Below are 16,982 nucleotides of genomic sequence, written 5' to 3'. Positions count from 1 at the left end.
ATAAACCCAGGCAGCCATAGCGCCGTGGGAGAAGTAGAAAGTGCAAGCTCATTGGCTTGCGCAGTATGTCCGAATCAATCGGGCAATGTCCCTGGTGATGAAGGGCTTGGTGACAAAGCCCTTCATTCCGCTCTTGACTGCTTTGTCCAGAGCGGCATCCGTAATGTCGGCGCTGACGGCCAGGATGGTCGGCTTTCGCACGAGCTCGGGCATCTTCAGAATCACCTCGGTAGCTTGGAAGCCGTCCAGCAGCGGCATCCACAGGTCCATGAGGACGACATCAAATGCTTCAGAAGCCGGCGCGAGCGCATTGCGACGAACCGTTTCGACGGCGTCGTTACCGTTGAATGCCGTGGTAATGTTCTTGTAGCCCAGCCTGCCGAGCATGCTCACCAAAACGCGTCGGTTGATAGCGTTGTCGTCCACGACCAGAATGTTCAGGGGCAGCTGTTCGCCGAGATCGGTTGGCACGACGTCCCGCTCCAGAGATAGAGCGCGAGTAGAGTGTTGCCGCGGGGGCGATGAAGTGCGGCGGGGAGTAGCAAGGCCAATGTCATCTGGCGATCTTGCAGAGGGGGCGGTGATGACAGGTGTGATTGGTGGCCGACGTTCCCGCTCGTGTCTGAATGCATCAGAACTCAGCGGAGGGGTGACTGGGCCCCGGCCAAGGTCCAGACGAGGTACCTCGGGATCGATAGACATGCGAGACTTGATGGACAGGGTGGGGGACCCAAATGGTGTTGCAGGGCGACTGCATATTTCGCCTGGGGTAAGCGGGACTCGCATCTCAAATTCTGATCCTCTTCCGGGTCCCGACACATGCGAACGCAGGCAGAAGAGATCGCCACCGAGCTTCCTCGCAATACCCTTCGCGACCATGAGACCAAGGCCCAGCCCCTCACTCTGCCGTGTCATGGAGTCGTCTTCTCTTGAAAACGGCTTGAACAGGTTAGGCAGAAACGCCGCCGGGATGCCGGAGCCCGTGTCCTTGATGTTGATGACAATGTAGCGACCTTTTGCGCTGAGTGTCGCTTGGAGTGTGATGGATCCGTCCTGTGTAAACTTGATAGCGTTGAGAGCAAGGCAAGAGACCATCTTAGCAAGGTCCCGTTCGTCAATGACGATTGTCTCTGGCACATCGGCGGAAACAGTCCACTCGATCCATTTGGTGTGTGCCTCTCCATTCGAGCTACGCGTCCGAACTTCAATGCGCTCTCCCGTATCCGTGGCCTCGGCGATGGCGGAATCCGGTCGTCCTCCTACTTTGAGCGCATCGTTGATGACGTACTGAAGGACTTCTCGCAGGTTGGTGTGTCGCAGTCCAGGGACCTTGGAGTGTTCGGATGCGAAGATTGGCGAGGTGGTGGAGTCACACTTGCCCAACGATGTTCCATGTGAGCAGGTGTGGTCTAGTCGGTCCAGTTCCAGAGCGCTTGCATCTGGAGGACAGGACTTGGTGCCGCGCATGGGAGGCTCCTCTGAAAAGGTGTCTCGAACTCGTTGGCGGGCACTCTTGACCACGCGTGTCTTGTTAGCATGGTCTGCCCAGGAAACTTCGTGTCGTCTTCTTTTGATGCCGCGTAGCGGAGCGCGCATGTCGTTGCCGGTAATCATCAGATCCGGCCGCATCTCGCGCCAGAAGGTGTTCCACTGGTCGGGCGTCTTGTCTAGTGGCGAAAGTGGGGTCTCTGGTACGCCCATGTTCATGTCATAGGCGTGGACAACATTGTCGGCTGCTTCGACTGCGCGTCTTGAGCTGTCTGATACGTAGTTAGCATGGCTCGGTTCAAGACTCGATGCTGGATTGGTGTTTCCCAGGAGGATTAAGCAATGGTTTTGCAGGATTGTTACACACCTTGGACCGCCTCAATGTTCTCCCTGAGTGTGTCGAGTATCTCACGGGTCCGCGATTCTAGTTGCAGGGATTCTGATGCTTCTTTTACGTTTGCCATCATGACGTCTAGCATACCAACGACACCCTGCATCGGCGTCCTCAACTCATGGGATAGACTCCGGGCGTAAGGCTTCAATGACTGGGCAACTGAGACGGCTCTGTGGGGCACGATCCTGGGTATCTGAGCTCGGATTGGTTCAGCAGCCTCTGCAAAATCGTTGCCTTCCAAGACGCGCTCTAGGATCATGTCTTCCAGGCTATGGAACAGCATCTCAAGAAATCCCCAGCTCAACACGCGCCGAGCAGCCCCCTCTTTACCCCACATGACACCAAAGTGGGCGAAGCACTTTCCTTCCGCAAACAAGGGGATTCCAAGGTAGGCCTCGCCCGGGATGATGAGGTCGTTTGGATTGTCGAGAATAAAGTCGTTTAGTCTTTCGGGGATGATGAAGACTTTGTCGTGCTTCATGTAGGCACACGGACACTGGTAGGCATGGTACTTGAAGTTTCTCAGGTGGCCGGGTCCGTTGCCATGGTCGTCGTTGATGTAGAAAGCCTCGCCCATGAGGCAGGCTCCAGGCTCGCCGATGGGTGGCAGTTCGACGGCAACATTCTTGTCGTCGACGAGGATGCGCTTGGAGACGAAAGCGTACTGGGCGTCGGCAATCTTGGCCAGGCCTTGGGTGAGCTGGATCCAGAAGCTGTCGGTATCAGCCTTGCGGAGGGCATCCTTGAGTTTGACGAGCTGCTCGGCGGCGTTGCTCTCTGCCGGCACGTAGAGCTGGGACAGTCCCTCTCTGAAGCCGTTCTCGCCTTGCTGTACGACCATGCCAGGCATGGGGCGGGAGAAGCAGAGCGACTGACGCTCGATTATATCAGGTGGGATGGTAGTAGGTCCCTCCATCGTTCAGACTTCCATGCGGGCAGTCGGCACGGGGGTCCAGGATGGGCACAGGGGTCTGGGTCAGACGAGGTGGGCAGCTGGAGGGAGGATATGCAGAGGCGACCAAGGCAGGCGGAAACACATGCAGAAGCGGATTAGTAACGTGGGTGGGAAGGGCGAGGAAGGCGTGATGTGCGGGACTGAGAGAAGGAATGCGAGGAATGGCAGGCACGGCGGGCAGTCAGCGATATGGTTGGTCTTTTGCTAGAGTCGCACACAAGGGCTGGTGGACGATCTAGAACCTGTCCCGGAGCCGTGGCTTTGCGCGTCCTTGCACCTCGCGCCTGGCACCTTGCACCCTCGCCCTCCAGGCCCGCCGCTCGTTTTGGTGGGGACTCTGCTGGCTGCCTGGCGCGCTTCAAGAGGACAGCGGGCCCCGACCGCTGCTGCTGTCTTGCCGTGAGGCTCGCCGTGCTGCGAGCTGGCCTTGGACGCTGGGGCAGAGTTTGAGCGTCGAGGGACCCTGGCGGCTTTGGTCAGCACGCTCGGTGGGCCGCGCCTGCTGGAACAGTCTAGACGCGCTCGGCTGCCGGTCGCTCCTGCACGATTCCCAGCGCTACCCCAGTAGCCCCTTCCGCTTCGGCCCCTATGCAAACCTCGCCCGCACAGTCGCCGCCGACGCTCACGCCTGGCCCTACGCCATGACGATTACAGTCGCCCGCCCCAACATGCACATTACCCTTTCGCCGTCGTCTTTTCTTTTTGCCCATCCGCAAGTCCATGGCCAGCATGCTTTATTGTGGCGCCCCGAAGCTGCCTGTCTGCTGCTCAACAGCTGCCACGCCGCGGCGCCCACCCACGTCGGCGCCCTCCAGCCTTGGTCCAGCCTGACGTCAGCGGCTCCCGCTCCCACGCAGCGCACCGCGCCCGTTTGCTGCCCTCGCATTCCCCATGAAGCCGCACTGCCGTCGTGCAGCACAGTGTTTGCAGATGGACAGCGCCGCACCGGGCTTAGCGCCGCCGCTTGATGGCGCCAGATCGACGATCGGCCGAAACGGAAGCTAGCGCCCTTTGTTCTGCTGCCCAGCTGTCTGCTCGTGCTCGCGTCGTCCATCTCTGCCCTCACGCAGCTCCGACACCCGCCCACCAGTCGCCTGGCCCGACATTGCCCTCTTTTTCGACACCGTTGCTGCGGCCTCTGCTTCACTCTGTGACGCCGCCCCTCTGCATGTCGCCCAGACTCTCGGCCCTCGAGCAAACAGTAACGTGTCATCTCTCAAGCCCAGGCCTCAGGCTGCATGCTCGGCCTTTTGCTGCCCTTATTCCCTGCGCTAGGGACAAACCATCTTTGTCTGACGAATCAGCCGCTGCCCTTCCGCTGTCCGTATTCACTTCACAGCTTCCGTCTGCTGGCTCGACTTCCGCCAACGTCCAAAGGCCCTCGAGAGGCCTGAGGTCAGAGTAACGTTACATGGTGTCTGCTTCACGTCGTGACTTCTCCAGACCCGTGGGTGGGCTCCTGTTTGGGAACCCGTCGCACCAAGCATGTACCAACTAATCAGAACATGATCGACACGACATCGTGAACGGCGTCCTCCCATGCGAGTAATGATGTGCACCGTGTGCTGATCAGCTTCTCTAGCTGGGGCTCAGGCCATGTCAGCATTCATCGCTCGAAGCTTGACCTTTCTATGGTCCATAGGGATCACATAACCTGTTGCCTATTAGTTAAAGCTAGATTTTACTAACGCTCGCTAGCAGAGATGTAGCTACAACCTATACTTAAAAAGACTTAATTACTACTACTTCTATTTTATCTTACACTACTTTAAATACACTACTATAAGCTACTATATAAATTATTAATGCTATTTTTATATTCTTTAAATTAAAGCGTAAGCTAGCTAATACTTATAACAACTTACTTCTTAGCTTCTACTATTATAGTAAGCTTATAAGTCTTCTTATTAAGAATACTATATTTATGCTAACTTAATAGCTACTTAAGTATAACTTTTATAAGTACTATAAAAGTACTAATACTATTTTACGCTATTAAGAACTAGCTTATTAGTACTAGAAATAGCGTAGCTTTAAATACTACTACGCTAACTAGGCGCTTTAAAGAGCTAAGATTAGTTACGCTATAGTATAATAAAATAGCCTTACTCTAACTAATACTAAGAAGAATTACTAGACTAGTATTATTAAGTATAGTAAGTTAGATAGCTAGTATAAAGAGATTAGAGAGATGCTAGAGTATAGAGAGTACATCTAAGATCTAAGTTAGCATATATATAAGATTAATACAACCTTTTTAAGCTAAGAGCTCTGCAACTCTTTGCCACTAGTGCCCTTCTTTCTTTTATCTTCCCTTTTGGCCTTACCTACACCACCATTACCCGTGAACACTCGTCGCTACCAAGCTGCCATCCAACGAGTGCTGTGGACATGTGCGACGCCTGGCATGCGGCTATCCAATTTTCCGGCGCTAGCTGCACCGGACCACTCCAGAGCTGCAGAAGGAGCAGCCACAAACCATGAAAGCTGCCAGTACCCGCTACATCACGTTGCTAGGACTTTTCCAGTAAACGTCGGCGTCTTGGTTCTCACCGCAACTGCGATAGTGGAGAGGCATTCTTCAAGCGACGGCCGGCCGGCGGTAGCATCTAGATCGTGAGGCGAACATCGTCGAAATTTTACGACGACTCCTCAAGATCTTGCTGCACCCACGACCCACTCACCGGGTCGAGATAATGCGCTTGCCAATCAGACCTCTAAGCAGACGTCTTGACACCACTGATTGAGCGACGCTATCATCTATTGGTTCATCACAGCTGGCGAGGTCAAGAGCATATGAACCATGGTACGCATCTGACATGCCGCGCTAGAAGCTCTACCCGCGGAGCCGTCGAGCTGTCCAGACCATTGGCCAGCCCAAGGTCTGCCTACTCCAAGCCTTTGCTGCACATTTGTTTCTATATTGCTCCAGATGTTCAGCAGAGGCGTTCACAACACACCTTGTACCAACGAAGACTCTCGATCTCTCGGGAATCTACTCCGCGAAGATGACGGCATGGACATCCATGTCTGCTGTCTATACATTGCGCCCATCTCTAGAATCCTTGGCAACGGTCTGGGCCTACCCATATCGGGTACCTGGTCTGCCTCGTCGATATCAAAAGCCGCACGACCGTGCTCCTTAGGAAGCTTGCATCGACAGCTGACATGTAGACAGCATTACGGGCTTAACGCGCGAGCTCTCAAAAAAATCAAATGTTCTTACTCTGAACTACGACGCATCAGCCTGCAACATGGTGAAACGGCTCCGGCCCGCTCCAGAACAAGATGCTTCGTGCTACGCCGCCGCTCAGGACATAAAGCAAGCACGGCGAGCTGAGGGCGGCGGTGCGTCTCATTCGGCCAACTAATGTCAGACGGCAACGATGACAAGCCTAGGCTTTGACAGACCCTGAGCAGCTCCTGCATATCCCTTGCGCTTCTTACGTTGCACCGCGTCTCAGGCTCCGAACATGGCTATTGTGAAGCTCACAGAGAGCCCAGAACAGATCTATCTTACGGCGTGCGCTGTAGTGTCTGCTCGGGGTATCGATGGCTTGTACAGCCCGGGCCGCCAACGTGCCGAGTTCCGGACCGTCTCTAGGCCAGGGCATGAGGTCGTTCGCGGCTCGATTCACACCTACCAATACCGAGATTTGGCCGAATACCTGCTCAATTGACTTTGTGAGAGGGTACGCAGAGCATCGCGAAGCCGGCGTGTTGCAAGCTTGATCATCGGCATGCTCAACGAGTTTCCATCTATCAGCTAGGACTGTACAAACCTTCAGTGCACATGTGTGATGGCGGGATGCCGGAAGAAGCGCAGTCTGATCAACAGGCAGACAGTCAGCTCCAGTGACATCGTCCTTGTACCATTCGATTTCACGCCGTTCGTAGCAAACGCACACCAACACTACAATGAGTACCAAAGTACTTTGCCACCCGTCTATCAGCTGGCAGTCCATACTATATGGTGTCCTCGATGGTAGTTTCCAACTGCCTAGATATGAGCATCGCGGTACTTGAGTGGTCGTGTATCATTGATGCATGGGACAGGGTCATACATGTACACCATTTCAAGGTGCCTACAGTTCGGCACCTTGTTCAAAGATGTGATATCACACCATCACGGCCTAATCAAATAGCCTGAGTATGCGCTCTTTTCGAGCACTGTACCCCTCACATACCACTAGTTCAGACTCATGAGCAGCTGAAGGACTCTTCAAAAGCATCCGGCCCACGCATCAGTTTATACGATGTCTCCACCCTCAAATCAACAAGTCAAGATCATGTCTCTCCCAATGCCATCTCATCAACTCTCGGCCAATCTGCTCCTTCTCCTCCTATTACCACTCAACACCGCTTCCGCAGTCCTGCAATCCGCCTGCACCATACCAACGACAACAACAACAGTCGCGATGGACACATCTACATTCGTTGCTCCAACCGACGCGACCGCCACGTCTCCGGCACCAGCGTCCACAACAGCGCTATGGCAGATTGACCCCATGTGCCTGCCCGGCGTGGCTCAATGTCACCATTTCGGTGATCGATTCCGGTACTGCAATGCCACAGGCTTCTGGGTCCCGAATTATTGTGGTGGGGATTGGATTTGCTGTGCGTATAGTGCGAGAAACGGGGCTGGCCCTATGTGTGAGAGTAGGGAGCAGTGTGAGGTAGTTGGGGGGCCGGGGATGGCCCTGGGCCTGTGGGAATAGAACGGTATATCGAGGTAGATGCTGGAATTGGGATGGGGACAACACATACGTGGGTGATGCAAGTAAGACGGCAATGCGTATGAGCAGTAACAGACGGCCTGGGCGGTAGTAAATCGACCAATTGTACTTCCTCAGTCTTACTCTTCACCTCAGTCGTCGTGCAACGAGCTCACTGAACGTTACTCGGTCATAACACATCATTGGCCGTCTGTTACATGCATCTTGGTATTCTCTCTATTTATCAAGTGTATAGCCTTCGTTAGAAATGAAAGATACCCCACACTATGATGCTGCCTGGAGAAACCGATGTCGATCTTTCCATTATTCTCAGGCAGACCAAAGTAAAGCGTCTTTGTAGTTACGATGACAGCAGAAAGGCAGTACTCGGTAGAGTCCACATGAAAACCCTTGACTTTGAATAAGCACAGCAACTCTAGACCGAACGCTCCACTCAATCGCGGATAAGGAGCATTTTGACAGGCAAACCCAAGAGATGCTGGCCCCTGGGCTTGTCGGAGATACTTCGAAGAAACGTCAATATTGGTAGTGGCAGTGGGGCGGATCGATTAGGTGTAGCTTGGGCTTCGTCGGACTTGTAAGGGATTGTGTCTACTTTTACTGACAGGGCCGAGAAGAAAGGCTACAGACGATGGGTTCTCTTACGCACCGACCTCTCTACGTCCGCGCTCATTTTTTCCAGAAAGCGGGTAGTTCACATGCTGTAGCAACGTCACGGAAACCGTCATGTCAGAGTGAGTACAGCGTTGAGTACTTTGCGTTGAATACATGTCTCCCCGAGGTGATATACAGTGCATGAGTCAGAACAAAAACGTCCTCGGGTGATTCAGCTGCTAAATAAACGCAAGGAGGTTCTGCAATAGCAACTTTGGGATCAGAGAGATGATGTTACGGGAGATGAGGAAATGCCAAGTCAACATATGCGTCAGGTTGCAATGCCTAATTGGGGAGCGGACATGTGTTGTGTAGGATATATCGTTGCATTTCGTGTACATATTTCCGTTCGCCCTGAACTTCATTATCGTCGCATCATCTCATGACCCTAGCACTACCGGACTCTGCAGACCAGTCGCTTACAAGTTCACGGCAGTCCTGAAGTTGTTGCCGGCATAGACGGCGTTGTCACCGAGTTCCTCCTCGATACGGAGGATCTGGTTAAGCTTGGCGAGACGCTCAGATCGGGCTGGCGCACCAGTCTTGATCTGACCAGATCGTAGACCAACAACGATATCGGCAATGGTGACATCCTCGGTCTCTCCGGAGCGGTGAGAAACCATGACACCCCAACCAGCACCGAAAGCGTCCTTGGCAGCCTGGATGGCCTCGGTGATAGTACCAATCTGGTTGACCTTGAGGAGAAGAGCATTGCAAGACTTGAGCTCGATGGCCTTCTTGATGAACTCGGGGTTGGTCACGGTCAAGTCGTCACCAACAATCTGGCCATCGTAGGTCTTGAAGAAGTAAGACCAAGCCTCCCAGTCGTCCTCAGCGAAGGGGTCCTCGATGCTGACGATAGGGTACTTCTCGGCCAGAGACTTGTACATCTCGGCGAGTTGCTCGTATGTGAGCCACTTGCTCTTGTCGCTGTCGGGGTTCTTGAAGTCGAGGTCGTACTTCTTCTCGTCGGCCTTGTAGAACTCGCTGGACGCAACATCCATAGCAATCTTGATCTTGCCAGTGTAGCCAGCCTCCTCGATGGCCTTGGTGATGAGGTCGAGAGCCTCCTCAGCGGTTTGGATGTCTGGGGCGACACCGCCCTCGTCACCGACGTTTCCGGCGGACTGTCCGTACGTCTTCTTGGCGAGAGCCTTGAGCTTCTGGTAGACTTCGGCTCCTTGGCGCATCGCCTCGGAGAAGGTGGGGGCTTCACTGGGAGCTGTTAGTGCCGAGTTCCACGGGCTGCACGGGTATGAAGTTACCAGGGAACGATCATGAACTCTTGGAAAGCAAGACGGCCACCGGCGTGCGAGCCACCGTTGAGGACGTTTTGGACTGCACAGTCAGTACGCAGTGACTGCATTGCTCGATAGGGATTGCCTACAGGGTACGGGGAGGACATAGGGCTTCTTGGTGCCAGCCAGGTCGGAGATGTGTGCGTAGAGGGGGACACCCTTCTCGGCGGCAGCAGCCTTTGCGATGGCCATTGAGACACCGAGGATGGCGTTGGCGCCCAGGTTGGTCTTGTTTGTTGTGCCATCGAGCTTGTTGAGGAACGCGTCTACGGCGGACTGGTCCTTGACGTCGAGCTTCTCCTTGATCAGGGCAGGGGCAATGGTGTCGTTGACGTTGGCGACGGCCTTGGTGACACCCTTGCCGCCCCACTTGGACTTGTCTCCATCGCGGAGTTCGCAGGCCTCGTGGGAGCCAGTGGAGGCGCCGGAGGGGACGATGGCGCGGTGAAGGCCGGTCTCGGTGACAATGTCGACCTCGACGGTCGGGTTACCCTAGAGCGGGTTAGCCGTGAAGCTCCGTGGTGGGAGATGCGTTGCTGGTGCACGACGTACCCGAGAGTCGTAGACGGAGCGGGCGTGGATCTTGGTGATGGTCATGGTGAAGGATTGCTGTTGGGAGAGTCAATTGGGGTGCTGGGGAGCCGCAGACGTGCAGGGCAGGAGATATAGAAGCAGGCCGGATGCGCGGGCAGCAGAGTCCGGCCGCGGAGAGGCTGCCGGCAGAAAATTCGACTTACTAGTTGTATGTGTAAGATCAAGTGTCGGTGTTTGTTTTGTTTGGGTGGGGTGTTCCAGAGCTTAAGAGTCCAGCAAGGTTTTGGAGGGGTCGTTCAGCAGATTTCAGCCCCGCTATGACGCCGTCGCCTCATTGGCAGCCCACGCCCTCGTTGGTAAAAGCCATTATCGCAAGCCTTGGGTGGGACGACGCGCAAGCTGGCTTGGGCGAGCTGTGGCATGGGCGTGACAGGCGTCCGTGATACATGCCCTCTGCGGGCCTGCCGATTATGCACGGGAGATCGCCGTCCCAGGTAGCTTCTTTGGCAAACGACTCAAAACTCCATCGTCGCCAGCGTCTTGCAAGCCAAGCCAGACGAAACAGCAGCTCTCATGGCATGCGCGACGGTCCGAAGATGTTGGTTAGGCATCTATACACGTGATCCACCTATTTACTATACATTTACTTACTAGCGTTACCTCTCTACTATATATACTAGGGGTTCCTCTCTCTACATAGAACATTAATACATTGTACACTCCTCTCTGTTCTACAGAAGACCGGCCTGCCGCGTCTGTCACAGGTTTCATGGTGCCTCGGGGGTACCGGTAAAGTCATGCGCGGCCGTCTGTGTATCATGTGAAGGGCGGCGGAGGAAAAGCTCAAGCACACGTAGCCGTGGCTTGTATTCGAGCAGTTCACTGTAGACGTTGCGACTGTGCAGGCGACATATGGGCACAGCGGGTGCACGACGAGTCCAGTCCTGCCAAGGCCGAGCTGGCCCAAGCTTCCTGTGTACGGCAGCCGCGACGCTGGGAGCTGCCTTCGCGTGCGGCGTCAACACCACCACAGCCATAACCACACCAAACGGTCCTTGCCGCTGAACCACCACGACCGTGAATCCGGACGCTGACTTTGCCTGATCTTACGCCTCCCCGCCCGCCTGTCCACGCCCGACGACAGTCGCCTTCCCTCCCCACAGCCACCACCCCAAGCTCATCACCATGTACGTCGTTCACAAGACGCGCTATCTGGATACTGACTCTTGCACAGGGAGGTCTTGCTAGGAATCACCGGCAAGGACTTTACCCTCATCGCCGCCTCCAAAGCCGCCATGCGTGGCGCCACCATCCTCAAGGCGTCCGACGACAAGACCCGAGTACTCAACACACACACGCTGATGGCCTTCTCTGGAGAAGCCGGCGATACGGGTATGACAGGAGCGGCCACGGCGACTAGCGGTAGCTGACGGTGGTGCAGTCCAATTCGCCGAATACATCCAGGCAAACGTACAATTATACTCGATGCGCAACAACATGGAGCTGTCACCCGCTGCAACTGCCAACTTCGTCCGAGGAGAACTGGCGTCGGCGCTGCGATCAAGAAAACCATACACGGTCAACTTGCTCCTGGGTGGATACGACACGATTGCCGACAAGCCAACTCTCTACTGGATCGACTACTTGGCGAGTCAAGCACCGCTCCCATACGCCGCACATGGATACGCACAGTACGTCCCACCCGCTGCCCCCTCCAATGCAGCACCTCCCGCACATTCAGGCCCATGCTAACACGGTACTGCCAGGTACTACTGCCTCTCTCTGCTCGACAAGCATCACCATCCTGACATCGACTACGAACAAGGCATGAAGATCCTGCGTATGTGCACCGAGGAGCTGAAGCGACGTCTTCCGATCGATTTCAAGGGCGTACTGGTTAAGGTCATAACCAAGGATGGCATCAAAGACGTGGAGTACGAAGACGACGTAAAGGTTGCGATCCCATAGAAGGCCATGGGCCGAGGCTAGACCATTCTACCAGATGACTTATGCACAGCAAACGGGTGCCATTACGATCATGACACTCGGGCATGATAGATAACGACGACAAATAGTCAATTGACATTAATGACTGCCGTGTCGTGCTCTGTCTCTTTCTTGCTTCTGAACCTTGCAGACCTCTTCGCCAACTCCGTGCACGATGACATAGGGCTAAAGGCCACGAATCCAACTACGACGAGCCGTGGATACAAAGAGTCAGAGCAACCATGACAAACTAACAAGTACATCACACTCAAGGCAACGCATGCACGAGACATGGGTATGTCCTCCAAATAAATCGACACCGCAGACTCATCGCCATCACTGAAGACGACCCAACGAGAAAGCAGCTTCCTACAGGAGTATCGCTCTCCGATCCCACGCCACCGTAGTGACTGGCAACTAAAAGACAGAGATGTTCTGATAGTCGTGGCTGGGATCGTTTGTATTTTTTGATCAAGGAGCGACAAAGGAGGACGAGGGGCGCAGAGTTTTTATACTGACGTGTGGGGGCGCCAAGCCGGTGCACGGGCAGAAGGGTTTTTCGGGCACGGGCACCACCGTGCGATGGAGCGGCAACAGCGACGAGGGCGACGAGGCGTGTGGCCCACCAACACCAACACTGGCGACGGCATGATGCTGCAGAAAAGACCATGGCGCAACCGCAACACTCAATCGAGAACCGCGTAACGTATCTTCAGTGCCCACTTCATTCGACTGCACACATCGACACCGCCGCGCTCTCACCCGTCCCACGGGCCACAACATGTTTCACAGAGTCAAAGGCCATGGAGAATTGTGTAGAGTGAATTGTTTTTTTCATTTTGGGGAAGCTGATGAGCTTGAAGCATGTCGCGATCCACCACTGCGGCCTGGAGACAGTGCCGCCGCTTCAAACAACCGCTTTCACATTCTAGTCATCGCAACCGTCGGACATGCGCTTGCCTAGTCGGACTTATTCGCAGCTATGTCGCGCCTAGTTCTTGTATCCGTTCTCGTACCCGTTGGCCATGACCTCCTGGAGACCTTGGGGAGGACCGTTCGCCTGGCCCTTGGCAGTACCGTTGACCGCGCCATTGCTCATGCCGTTCATGGTCTTCTTCGACTCGTGCATAGCATCCTCGATGGGCTTGTCGTTCATGGTATATCCAGTGTCGGAGGCATCGACAAAGGCGTCGAGACCGGCGCCCTCGCGAGGGTACTCCTTCATCAGCTCCTTGTGTCGTCGCAGAGCCTTGTTCATCTCCTCGGGAGAGACGTCGTTCAGGAACACGCAGGTACCGATAGGGTTGGGCACGGCAGCACGGAGCAGACCGTCACGAGTCTTCAGGATAGCCTTGGTGGCCTTGTCGAGCATGTCCTCGTCGAACAGCTCGTGGTCCATGGACAGACCAGCCCTGGAGAACAGGTTCAACAGCCTCCTGTGCTCCTCGTCGCTGAGGAGACCGCGCTGGTTTGCCAATGTCGCCGAGTAGGCCATGTCGATGGAGATGGCATGTCCGTGACGGAGCGGAACCTTGGGTGAAAGCTTCGGAAGAGTCAGCAAAGGCAACGTGCTTAGGGTGCGGTAACATTACTTCGTGGAGCGGACTCCAGGTGTGGCCGTAGGCAATGACACGGTCGAGACCGATCTCGTGGAGGTTGGGCGTCTCGAGCTTCAACATCTCGTGGATACCAGCACGGTTGATCTCATCCGCTGCCTGGAGAACCTCCTTGTCGTTGCCCTCACGACCGAACCGAGAAGTGATTAGCTTCTCGCAGTACTTGTCCAGCAGGTCAAATGTTGGCTTGTGGGCGCAGGTCGAAATCTTGATCAACTCTGCGAAACCGTTTCGTACTTGGCCCTCTGGCAGGGTCTTCAAGAAAGAGAAGTCGAGGAATGTGTGCATCGGGGCGTGGTACGCTCCGAGACGGTTCTTGTAGTTGCCGTAGTTGACGGCGACCTTGATGCTGACACTGGCATCGATCAGGCCAATGACGGTAGTTGGGATACGGATGAAGTTGGTATTTCTTCGGTATGCCGCGCAAGCAAATCTAGGTCACGAGTTAACTCCATTCCTACAGCGCAGTCAGGCCAGAGTGCCTTAGAGCTATTTTTTACCCAGCAACGTCAGTCACCAAACCACCACCCTGCGATAGGTCAGCATTCTGTAACACCTCATTCGGGGTGGAGAACATACCACGACAAGTACGGGCTCCTTTCGGATGATGCCAAAGTCGGTCATCGAGTCAACGATGCTCAGGAGAGTCTCCATGGACTTGGCCTTTTCGCCGATCATGGTCTTGTGGATCGTCAGGGGCAGGTTGTAGTGGTCGAAGTACTTTTGCATCTCATCGCCATAGACGTTGTAGATGTTAAGATCCATGACAGCCAGGCAGCGGCCCCAACGCTCGTAGCACTTGGCCAGGTTGTTGTTGGCAGGGTTGAAGACGCCATCGAGGAAGGTGAAGTCATATTCGATCTTCTCGTATCCCTCGACGTGGAAGCCGTTTTGGGTCTCGACAACGGAAGCTTTGAGGTCTGACATGGTGAAAAGAGGTGGAAAAGGTGTGAATGAGATACGTTGAGTTCTGCGGGGTCAGTGTACGCAGGACTGCTCTATATAAATGGCGACAGACCGATATCGTCTGGGACTACTCACATAGCTCGCGGTACACGCTCTGCCTCCATTGGCTCTCAAAGGTCGGCAGCGCTCCAGACAACGTCAACCATACGCATTATTCTCGTTCATGATGCGGCCACTCGTGGATCCCTTGTTGTTTGGACTTGGTGCCACTTCACTTCGAGCCAAACTAGGCTCCTACTGGCCAGCCATGATGAAATGACTTCAACAACATTGCCCTCCCAGCGGTAAAACCCGGTTCCGGCACATGGGATATGCACTTTACTCATGCAACATGGGTTTTTGCGGGCTTAGGCACAGCAGAACCATCCTACTTGCCTTCGGCCAAGGACGAACTCGGCGTAGCACAAGCCGCGAACCCATCTAGTGCCAACAACGGAGTCTCTCCCGTGGTGGAGTGAATGAGATACACTACATACAACTGCGGGGCAGCCATCGAAATCACCTCATATCCACTTCAGGATTCACATCGTTCGATTGCTGACGCTCTGTGGCAGATGGTGGCAGAGTCCCCATTTGCCAGCGAGTCAGAAGAGGTGCAGTGTGTGCGCAGGGCTGATAGTGCGCTACCGGTAGCCATACAGCGGCACTTTCTTACCCCTCAGTCCAGGGACAAGCTGGAAAATTGTGACATTCAGCGAGATCTTTTCGATTCTAGTTCCCGCTTCGGGTAGATAGAGTTTGGCGGATCCAGGATCGTTGAGGTATATTGCCTGGTAGAGGTAAGCGTACGTTGTCATGGCAAGTCCTTGTGGCTCCGTAGTCGGTTAGCGGACAAAGCGAGCTCTAGATCGTTGACGACAGCCACACCCAACTCAACGTCAACACTATACAGGACCGTGTATGCACCAATGAACCGCCCCACATGAGCGTCGCGTATCCGCATGGCATAGTGCGAACTCGCCTCAACCGGTGCCAAGGGCGCTTTGACGCGTACACGGGAGTGTGGCATGGAAAAGGCAGGATACGGCGTCACACCTACATTGGCATCCCACCCTCAATAATGGGGTTTTGCAGGAAAAGCAATTTGCGCGATGTCAATTGCTAATGTGCTAACATAAGGAGTGACATCTAGACGCCTCCACGGAGGCAGATTGGGTGCTAAAGCAGTCGAATGGACTAAGCGCCACTCGTACATGTTCCTGCATGTATTTCGTCATTACTGATCACAGCCCCGCACTAGACCGGACGCGTTGAGGGGCAACTGTGGTAGCTCGGACGCGTCGAGCTTACGACTGTCCGCACAATTTCAGATTGCCATTGAACAACAGCAACAATGGGCAGCTTTGATCAAAGCAAAGCATATGCAGCGCAAGAGGAGGAGGGTGCGTTTTTCGACGATGGGCGCGAAATCGAGCTCCTGCACTTCGTCTATTCACATCCCAACATCGAGAAGATACGAGGATCACCAGAACATGTTCTGGCAGCCATTGACGAGTATGGACGCACAAAGAAGTATCTCATGAATGTGGGAGAGGACAAGGGCCGCATTGTCACGGACTTGATCGCGGAAGTAAAGCCAAAAACCATGGTATGAATGTCCCTGCACTCGAATTACACCCCTAACAGCACGTAGGTCGAGCTCGGCGGCTACGTAGGCTATTCATGTATTCTTTTCGCAGATGCTGTACGAAAAGCAGGCGGCGAGCGATACTTCAGCTTCGAGCGCGATCCCGCCTTTGCGGCTGTCATCATGTCTTTGGTCGACCTTGCAGGCCTCACCGACCTTGTAAAGGTAATTGTGGGCTCAAGCGACGAAGGCATTGCGCGGCTGGCAGCATCGGGCCAACTGAAGCAAGTCGATCTCATGTTCCTGGACCACTACAAGCCTGCCTACACAACAGACCTGAAGCTCTGCGAGGAGCTTGGCCTGGTCACAAAAGGCTCCGTGCTGGCAGCAGACAATGTCATCAAGCCCGGAAATCCGCCGTACTTGAAGTATGTCAGGTCGAGCGTTGAGGAGAAGGTCAAGGAGGCTGGAGAGGGCGGTCAGACAAACCTCAGCGGCATTGCTGAGACCAACGTCAAGATGTACGAGAAGAGATACGGCAAGGCCAAGTTCAGCGAGAGCAAAGGCAACCCGAATCTCAAGTACGAGAGCAAGCTGGTAAACAGCTACGAGCCAACGGGCGTACCTGTGAGTTGGAGCGCCGGCCGTCTCTCACGCGCATTTACTGACGAGCACAGGACGGCATCGAAATCACACGATGCGTTGGCTAGAAGAAGGCATCATAACTTGGTACATGACGCGTTGTAATCTTATGAATCGCGAGTTTCAGTACTGGTGGGTCCTGAGCG

General features: G+C 54.6%; 5 protein-coding genes across 5 annotated transcripts; 2 read left to right on the top strand and 3 right to left on the bottom strand.

Annotated features, from left to right (window-relative positions):
- Positions 1-48: 48 nt before the first annotated feature.
- Positions 49-2,798, bottom strand: J4E85_005141 (uncharacterized protein; the record flags this gene model as incomplete). Its single annotated transcript, XM_051469391.1, has 2 exons — positions 49-1,760; positions 1,856-2,798. 2 exons carry the CDS (start codon positions 2,796-2,798, stop codon positions 49-51), a joined length of 2,655 nt encoding a protein of 884 aa, XP_051326222.1.
- Positions 2,799-8,646: 5,848 nt separating this feature from the next.
- J4E85_005140 (uncharacterized protein) lies at positions 8,647-10,122 on the bottom strand (the record flags this gene model as incomplete). The annotated part of the gene is made up of 4 exons (XM_051469390.1): positions 8,647-9,442; positions 9,493-9,565; positions 9,615-10,017; positions 10,078-10,122. 4 exons carry the CDS (start codon positions 10,120-10,122, stop codon positions 8,647-8,649), a joined length of 1,317 nt encoding a protein of 438 aa, XP_051326221.1.
- Positions 10,123-11,354: 1,232 nt separating this feature from the next.
- Positions 11,355-12,027, top strand: PCB4 (putative proteasome subunit beta type-4; the record flags this gene model as incomplete). The annotated part of the gene is made up of 3 exons (XM_051469389.1): positions 11,355-11,451; positions 11,501-11,750; positions 11,826-12,027. 3 exons carry the CDS (start codon positions 11,355-11,357, stop codon positions 12,025-12,027), a joined length of 549 nt encoding a protein of 182 aa, XP_051326220.1.
- A 1,009-nt stretch (positions 12,028-13,036) lies between these two features.
- J4E85_005138 (uncharacterized protein) lies at positions 13,037-14,588 on the bottom strand (the record flags this gene model as incomplete). Its single annotated transcript, XM_051469388.1, has 4 exons — positions 13,037-13,588; positions 13,638-14,094; positions 14,162-14,190; positions 14,241-14,588. The coding sequence occupies 4 exons, from the start codon at positions 14,586-14,588 to the stop codon at positions 13,037-13,039; spliced, it is 1,386 nt and encodes a 461-aa protein (XP_051326219.1).
- Positions 14,589-15,960: 1,372 nt separating this feature from the next.
- J4E85_005137 (uncharacterized protein) lies at positions 15,961-16,904 on the top strand (the record flags this gene model as incomplete). Its single annotated transcript, XM_051469387.1, has 3 exons — positions 15,961-16,215; positions 16,261-16,821; positions 16,872-16,904. The coding sequence occupies 3 exons, from the start codon at positions 15,961-15,963 to the stop codon at positions 16,902-16,904; spliced, it is 849 nt and encodes a 282-aa protein (XP_051326218.1).
- Between the last annotated feature and the right edge of the window lie 78 nt (positions 16,905-16,982).

Source organism: Alternaria conjuncta (assembly GCF_024043145.1).
Source record: "Alternaria conjuncta strain BMP 0040 chromosome Unknown scaffold_7, whole genome shotgun sequence".
Lineage (NCBI taxonomy): Eukaryota > Fungi > Ascomycota > Dothideomycetes > Pleosporales > Pleosporaceae > Alternaria > Alternaria conjuncta.
This window is presented reverse-complemented; position numbering and strand designations above follow the sequence as displayed.